This window comes from Mandrillus leucophaeus, unplaced genomic scaffold, assembly GCF_000951045.1.
Source record: "Mandrillus leucophaeus isolate KB7577 unplaced genomic scaffold, Mleu.le_1.0 Scaffold101, whole genome shotgun sequence".
Lineage (NCBI taxonomy): Eukaryota > Metazoa > Chordata > Mammalia > Primates > Cercopithecidae > Mandrillus > Mandrillus leucophaeus.
Window position 1 is genome coordinate 137069 of NW_012098210.1, and position 8777 is coordinate 145845.

The following is an 8777-nucleotide window of genomic DNA, read 5'->3' on the forward strand; positions in this document are numbered from 1 at the left end:
TTTTTTTTTGAGAGGAAGTCTTACTGTGTCACCCAGGCTGGAGTGCAGTGGCACCATCTTGGCTCACTGCAACCTCCACCTCCTGGGGTCAAGTGACTCTCCTGCCTCAGCCTCCTGAGTAGCTGGGATTACAGGAACATGGCACTACACTCGGCTAATTTTTGTATTTTCAGTAGGGACAAGGCTTCATCATATTGGCCAGGCTGGTCTCGAACCTCTGACCTTAGGTGATCCGCCCGCCTCAGCCTCCCATAGTGCTGGGATTACAGGCATGAGCCACAGCACCTGGCCTGTTTTTGTTTGTTTGTTTGTTTGTTTGTTTGTGTGTCTCATTATGGTTTTGATTTGCATTTCCCTGATGAATGATGTTGAGCTTTTTATCATATATCTCTTGGCCATTTGTATGTCTTCTTTGGGAAATGTTTATTCATTCCTTTCCTTTGCTCATTTTTAATTAGATTCTTTATTTGTTTGTTTGCTTTTTAAACTGTTGTTTGAGTTCCTTATATATTCCAGATATTAGTCCCTTGTCAAATGAGTACTTTGTGAATATTATCTCTCATTCAGGAGGTTGTCTCTTCACTCTGTTGATTATTTTTCTTCAGTGAAGAAGCTTTTTAGTTTAATATAGTCCTATTTGTCTTTTTTTGTCTTTGTTGCCTGTCTTTCTGAAGTCTTAGCCACAAAACATTTGCCTAGAGCAATGTCTTGGAGTGTTTTCTGATTTCTTTGTTTTGTTTTTCAGAATTATTTTGTATCTTACTGAGCTTCTTCAGTATTAATATTTTGTGTTCTTTTTCTGGGATTTTGTTCATTTCTTCTTCATTGGGATGTGGTATTGGTATAATAGATAAATGGCATAGAATACATAGACAAATGGTTTAATAGACCAATGGCATAGAATAGAAAACACAGAAATAAATCCATGTATTTACAGCCAATTGATTTTTGGCAAAGGTATCAAGAATATACATTCAATAAATGGTGCTGGAAAAATTGGATATCCATATGCAGAAGAATAAAAGTAGACTGCTATTTCTCACCATATACTAAAATCAACTAAAGATGAATTAAAGATCTACCTGTAGGACTTAAAACTATAAAAACTACTAGAAGAAAACAGGGAAGGCACTCCAGGACACTGGTATAGGTAAAGATTTTATGACTAAGACCTCAAAAGGGTCAGGCAACTAAGACAAAAATAGAAAAATGGGACTATATTAAACTAAAAAGCTTCTTCATAATAAAAGAAACTATCAACAGAGTGAAGAAACAAACTCTTGAATGAGAGAAAATATTTGCAAAGTACTCACCTGACAGGGGGCTAATCTAATATCCAAAATATACAGGAAACTCAAATAACTCAACAGTTAAAAAAATCTCATTAAAAAGTTGGCAAAGGAAATGAATCAACATTTCTCAAAAAAAGACATACAAATGGCCAACAGGCACATGAAAAAAATGCTCAACATCACTAATCATCAGGGAAATGCAAATCAAAACCACAATGAGATATCATCTTACCCCAGTTGGAATGACTATTAAAAAGGCAACAATAAAAAAAAAAAAACAAAATAAAATAAACAAACCACCACAAATATATGCTGGTAAGGTTGCAAAGGAAAGGGAACTTTATACATGGTTGGTGGGAATGTAAATTAGGACAGCCACTATGAAAAACAGTATGGAGATTTCTCAAAAATCTGAAAGCAGAACTGCCATATCACCCAGCAATACCACTACTGGATGGCCAGTATGGAATACTATTTGGCTATAAAAACAAATGAAATTCTGTCATTTGCTGCAGCATGAATGAAGGTGGAGTTCATTATGTTAAGTGAAATAAGCCAGGCACAGAAAGACAAACATCACATGTTTTCACTCATACGTGGGAGCTAAAAAAATTGATCTCATGAAGGTAGAGGATAGAATGATACTTACCAGATGTGGGGAAGAGTGAGTGTAGGGAGAGGGGGATGAGAGAGATTTGTTAATGGGTACAAACATACAGTTAGATAGAAGGAATAATATCCTGCCATTTGATATCAGAGTATGGTAACTATAGTTAACAACAATGTATTGTACATTTTAAAATAGCTGGAAGAGAGGACTTAAAATGTTCCTAACACAGATAAATGAAAAATACATGAGGTGATGGATATCCCAAATACCTGGACTCGTTTATTACACATCTTATGCATGTAACAAAGTATTACATGAACCCCATAAATATGTACAAATGTTATGTATCGATTAAAAAAAGAGAAATTAGAAAGTATTTTGAACTGAATGAAAATGAAAATAATATAAAAATTTGCGGGATCCCATTAAAGCAAGGGGAAATTTGTAGTATTAAATGCCTATATTTGGAAAGAAGAAAGACTTAAATAAATTACCCACTTTCCACCTTAAGAAACTACAAAAAAGGCCAATAAACTAAACCCAAAGTAGTGAAAGAAAGGAAATCATCACGCTCTAAATGAAACTCTGTACAGAACACACACACACACACACACGCAGACACACACACACAGAAAAAAATCAATGAGAAGAAGAAAATATTTGAGAAGATCACTAAAGTTGATAAATCGCTAGTCAGATTGAACAGAGGGGACACACACAGAAAGAATCTAAATTATTAAAATAAGGAATCAGATTGGTGATACTACTACAGATTTTACTCTTATTAATATAATAATAAGGGAATATTATGGAAAACTTCAAGTTATGTGTATTTGACAAATTAGGTAACATGAACAAATTCCTTGAAAAAGATACACTGCCAAAGCTTTCTCAAGAAGAAAAAGATAATCTGGTTAGCCCTATTATTTATTAAAATGTTTAATCTGTTGTTAAAAATCTTCCCGGAAATAAAGCTCCAATCTTAGAAAGTTTCGTTCGTGAATTTTCCATATCTTTTTTCTTTTTTTTTTTGAGACAGAGCCTCACTCTGTCACCCAGGCTGGAGTACCGGGGCATGATCTCGGCTCACTCCAATCTCTGCCTCCCAGGTTCAAGCGATTCTCCTGCCTCAGCCTCCTGAGTAGCTGCGATTATAGGCATGCACCACCATGCTCGGCTAATTTTTATATTTTTGGTAGAGGCAGGGTTTCCCCATGTTAGCCAGGCTGGTCTTGAACTCCTGGCCTCAAGTGATCTGCCTGCCTCAGCCTCCCAAAGTTCTGGGATTACAGACATGAGTCACCATGCCTGGCCAAATGTTCCGTATCTTTAAGAAAGAAATAATATAAATTTTATACAAAACTTCTAGAAAAATTGAGAAAAGGAGTATACTTTTCTAACTGTTCTATGAGTCCCTGTGTTATCTTGAAACTGAACCCTTTTCCTTATGAGGAAAGAAAACCAATCTCTCTCACGAACATAGATAAAAAATTTTAAACAGCATTTTAGTAAACTGAATTCAGCAATCAGCAATATTTAGAAAGTCTAATACATTATGATCAAGTTGAGCTTATCCCTGGAATATAAAGTTGGTTTAACATTCAAAAATCAATCAATGTAATTTACCATATAACTAAACACACACACACACACGCATATGCATGCACTCATATAATCATCTCAACAGATGCAGAAAAAGCAGTTTTCAAAATTGAACATGGATTCCTAATAATAACTCTCAGCAAACTAGGAAGATAAGGAAGCTTTTTCAAGTTGATAAGGGGCACCTGTGAAAACCCTACAACAACTATATCAAGCTTAGTGGTGCAAAAATGAATGTTTTCCCTGCTGATCAGGAACTAGACAAGGAAGCCTGTTTTTACCATTTCTATTCATTATTGTAGGGTAGGTACTAACCATGCTAAAAGGTAGTAGGAAATAAAAGACATCCAGATTTGAAAGAAAAAATAAGATTATCTTTATGTGCAGATGACATAATTAAAATTGCAATGAAAATTTCTTAAAAAGGCTACTAGACCTAATAAATGAGTTTAGCAAGGTTGACGATAAAAGATCAATGTACAAAATGATATGTATTACTATATACTAGCAATAAACCATTTGAAATTGGAATTTAAAAATTTCCAGTCATCAATATTACAAAAAATAGAAAATATTTAGCCAAAAATGTGAAGAAACTGCAAACTGAAAACTTACAAGACATTACTAAGAGAGAGAGAGAGAAAAAAATCAAGCCTAAATAAATAGAGAGGTACACACTGTTCATATGTTGGAAGATTCAATATTGCTTAGATGTCAATTCTCTTAAGTTGATATATAACTCAATGCCATTCCTATTCAAATCCTAGCAGGCTTCACTTTAGAACTGATATACTAAATCTAAAATTTATAGAATAGCCAAAACAATTTGAAAGAGAATAAAATTAGAAAGCTAACACCACCTGCTGTCAAGAGTTGGATAATGTTACAGTGATCAAGACAGTGTGGTATTGCAGAAAGATAGATAAACATACCAGTGGAACTGAATAGAGAGTCTAGAAATAGTCCATGCAAATAGAGGCAACTGATTTTTTAAAAAGAGATGAGGTCTCACCATGTTGTCCAGGCTGGAATGCAGGGCTATTCTGGGTGTGATCATCATAGCACACTGCAGCCTCAAACTGCTAGTCTCAAGCAATCCTCCTGAGTAGCTAGGAGTACAGGTGCATGCCATGGCTCCTAACTATAATCATCTGATATTTGACAAAGGTGCAAAGACAATTCAATGGAGAATGGGGAGTTTTTTCAACAATGGTGCAAGAACCATTGGAAATACATGTGCAAACAAATGAACTTTGGTTTATACCTCAAACTATATAAAAATTAACTCAAAATAGATCATATAACTAAACATAAAATGTTAAATTATACAAATTCTAGCTGCAAACATGGAAAAAAACTTTGTAACTTTGGGCTAGGCAAAGATTTCTTAGATGTAACACCAAAATCGTGATCCATTAAAGACAAATTGATGAATTAGACTTCATAAAAATTAAGAACTCCTGCTGTTCAGAAAACACTTGTAAAAGAATAAAAAGACAAGTCACAGAGTAGGAGAAAAATCTTTGCAAAGCATATATCTGGCAAAATATTTGTATCCATAATATATAAAGAACTCTAAAAACTCAATAATAAGAAACACACTTAAAAAATGGGAGTCAAATAGACACTTCACCAAAAAGGGATGCATAATGTAAAAAATGTTCAGCATCATTACAAGTCAGGGAGTTAAAATCACAGTGAGAGGTTGGTAATCCCAGGACTTTGGGAGGCTGAGGCAGGTAGATCACTGGATCCCAGGAGTTCAAGACCAGCCTGGGCAATATGGTGAAACTTTGTCTCTACCAAAACAAAAAAAACCAACCAACCAACCAGCCAACCAACCAACCATAAAAATTAGCTGGGCGTAGTGACATGTGCTTGTAGTCACGGTTACTTGGTAGGCTAAGGTGGGAGGATCGCTTGAGCCAGGAAGATGGAGGTTGCAGTGAGCCGAGATCAAGCCACTGCACTCCAGCCTGGGCAACAGAGTGAGACCCTGTCTCAAAAAAAAAAAAAAAAAATCACAGTAAGATATTACTATATACCCATTAGAATGACTAAAATTAAAAAGATTGACCATAATAAGTGTTGGTGAGGATATGTAGGAACTGCCATCCTCCTACACTGCTGATGAGAATGTAAAATGGTACAACTCCTTTGAAAAACAGTTTGGCAGTATCTGAAAAACTTAAACATACGGCAACCATATGATCCAGTCATTTTATTCTCAGATATTTCCCTAAGAGAAATGAAAGCATATATCCACACAAAGACTTGTACATGAATATTCATAGATGCTTTATTTATAATAGCCCTAAACTGCAAACAACCCAAATGTCTGTCTACAGGTGAATGGGAAAGGGTTTATCCATACAATGGATAGACATGAGAAGAAATGAACTATTGACATATGCGACAACATGAATGAATCTCAAAATAATTATATTGAGTAAAAGAAGCCAACCAAAAAAGAGTACAACTGTGTGATCCTTGTTATATAACATTCTAAAAAATGCAAACTATAGTGACAGAACACAGATCCATGTTTGCTTTGGAGACTAGGAGGAGTGGCAAGGACGAATCACAAGGAAAGTTTTGGGTTCTGGATACATTCATGATGCTGATTTTGGTGATGATTTCACAAGTGTGAAATATACCCAACACTCACAAACAAAACTTACAAAATTGTCTACTTTATATATGTATGGTTTAATGTAGTCAATTACATTCAATAGAGCTGTTAAAAATAAATTATTTGTAAAGATGAAGCCTGTGTGTGTGAGGAGAAAGAAGCAATGGAGGAGAGGAAGAAGGAAGGATTCAGGAAGTCTTATCTCAGCTGGGAGTGAGTCTGGGGAAGTGAACACCAGGGAAGAAACTGGAGCCTGCACTCAGTCCTGGTGCCCACACCCCTTCCCTCCCTCTCCCCTTCTGAGTCTCCTTCTGTGTTGTCACTTGGGCTTTAGGAGGTGTCCTAGGAGGTTTGCCTCTGCCTTGTTGGTGGAGCTGGACCAACCCTGGGCTTCCTTCTTATCTATTTTCCATCTGCATCCTCTGCATTTCATGGTTCCTGTACAGGGGCTCCCTTCAAAAGCCTTATAGAAAATTTGTTAGCCCCAGTCTCCTCTACTACAAAATAGGGGCACTCATAGGACCTTTCTCTAGGGCTGCTGTGAGTATTAAATAGAAAAGTGGTGAGGCTCAACCCTGGGCCAGCTCTGTAATTTGTGAGGCCAAGTGCAAAACGGGAATGCAGGTCCCTTGTTCAAAAACTGTTGAGCAACACAGCAGAGCATTAAACCAAGCATGGGGCCTTTCTAAGCAGGGGGGTCTGTGCCTCTATATAGAGGGCACACCCATGAACCAGCCCTGACTCAGCTTGAGATGCAGCTGGACTCAAACCTTCCATCTAACTGGTTTAAGCAACTTCTCTTATTTTCCATCTATTCTATTCCAGCAATCATTGGGAATATTTTTTATTCTGGGGTAGTTTAGATTTCTGATTTCCTAGTCTAGTGCCTAAAACAGCAGACACTCAAAAGTACTTGTGGAATGAGAACTAGGAATTACGATTCATATCTTACAATTGAGGAAATCACCTCAGAGAAGTGAAGTGGTGTCTCGAGTCATATGGCCAATGAGTAAGGGAGCACCCAGGTCTGACCCCTCACCTGGGTTCTGCCAGGATCTCTCCTGGGGATGGCCACCCTGGAGGACCAAATATGTGATAGACACAATCTAGATCTCAGTAGAGCCTGGAGCAGGGGCCCAGATGGGCAGGTGATGGAATGAGCCCACTGAGAGCCAAGTATTCCTGCCTGGTAGATCAGACGGTTCTGGACTCGGAGACTGAGCTATATATTCAGGGGTCTCAAGACTCAGGAGCTAACCTGGCCTGCCCCTGAGTTAAAGGAGACATGGGAATGATAATAATAATCGCCAACAGTTATCAAATCTTTGTTATGCCAGGCTCTTATGGGCATAATCTTGTTAAATTCTCCTAAGAAAGTCACAAGGTGAGTCCTATTTTAGCTCCATTGTACAATTGGAAAAATTGAGGCTCAGAAAGAAGTTATTTAAACTGGTTAGTGGTGAGGTTTGAGCCCACTGCGTCTTAAGCTGAGCCAGGACTGGTTCCTGGCTGTGCCATTTATACAGTTGCACAGGGCCCTGTGCTTAGAAGGATCCCATGCTTAGTTTAATGCTCTGCTGTGTTGCTCAATACTTTTTGAACAGAAGACCACAGTTTTCATTTTGCAATGGGTCTCATAAACGATGCAGCTGGCCCAGGGCTGAACCTCACCACTTTTCTATTTAATACAGTAGCCCTAGAGGAAGGGCCCTTGAGTGTCCCTGTTTTGTAGAAAAGTCTCCTGGGGCTAAAAGAGCTGCAGCATCTGACGTGGGCATAGGAGCATCCAAGCTGGAAGCCAGTAGGTGTGAGCGCAGAGCCTGGGAGCTTATCACTTCACTACGCTGCTTCTTGGGACGCTGGGTCTGCCCTCTGCCGGAGACAGGCAAATTTTCAGTGTCCCCCTCTTTACTCTATCTTCATTGGGGTCAAGTTTCTCCAGGCATGCCAGAGCACTTAGCGCCCCTCTAGGGACTGATCAGCCGGGAGTGGACCCTGTTCTGTCCTAGATTCCACTTACCTGAGGGGACAAGGACCAGTACCAGCAGCAAGAAGCAGGGAGACAAGCAGGCCAGGCAGGCGGGGGCAAGCATCATGGAGCACATGGCATCTTCTGTGGTCCCCGATACTTGGGGCTCCTCTGCTCTTTGGTGAGTGTTGGAGTCTGAGGTGGGGCCCATGGACAAGGCAGTTTCTGTGTCTCTTGGCCACAGCTGTTTAGGGAAGTGTTTTCATTGCAGCAACACAAGGCTGTTGGTGCAATAGGAAGGAGCCCGGTCAAAGGGTTTCCTGCTTTTTTGTTTGGGCTGTGGTTCCTGTAATCACTGTGCTAAAACCTTGATGACCCCTTGCCATAGGCTCCATCCTAGGTGCCCGGGAGGGAGGTGGGCAGTGAGGTCATAGGATGCACTCTGGAATCAGCTGGACTTTGGAGCAAACATTGGATCTTCCTCTTCCTGGCTGGGCAAGATTTCAAAGTCACTTGCCATTTCTGAGCCTTTGTTTCTTCATTTGCAGCATAGGAACAGCAGCAATCCCCGCTTCAGAAAAGTTTTGGTAAGACTATGAGAAAGAATGTGTGCGAGGGCTATGTAAATGCTAAACATATTAACCATTTTTATTTATGTATTTATTTTTTTGA

The 8777-nt window shown here is 38.8% G+C and overlaps 1 protein-coding gene across 2 annotated transcripts in view; it reads right to left on the minus strand.

The window, feature by feature from the left end:
* Positions 1-8469, minus strand: part of SIRPB2 (signal-regulatory protein beta 2) — a 17082-nt gene extending 8613 nt beyond the window's left edge. For both annotated transcript variants that reach the window (XM_011974308.1, XM_011974302.1), the window contains exon 1: positions 8157-8469. In XM_011974308.1, coding sequence (XP_011829698.1) covers positions 8157-8316 — 160 coding nt within the window. In that variant the 5' untranslated portion in view covers positions 8317-8469. The remainder of the gene's footprint in view (positions 1-8156) is intronic.
* Positions 8470-8777: the final 308 nt, after the last annotated feature.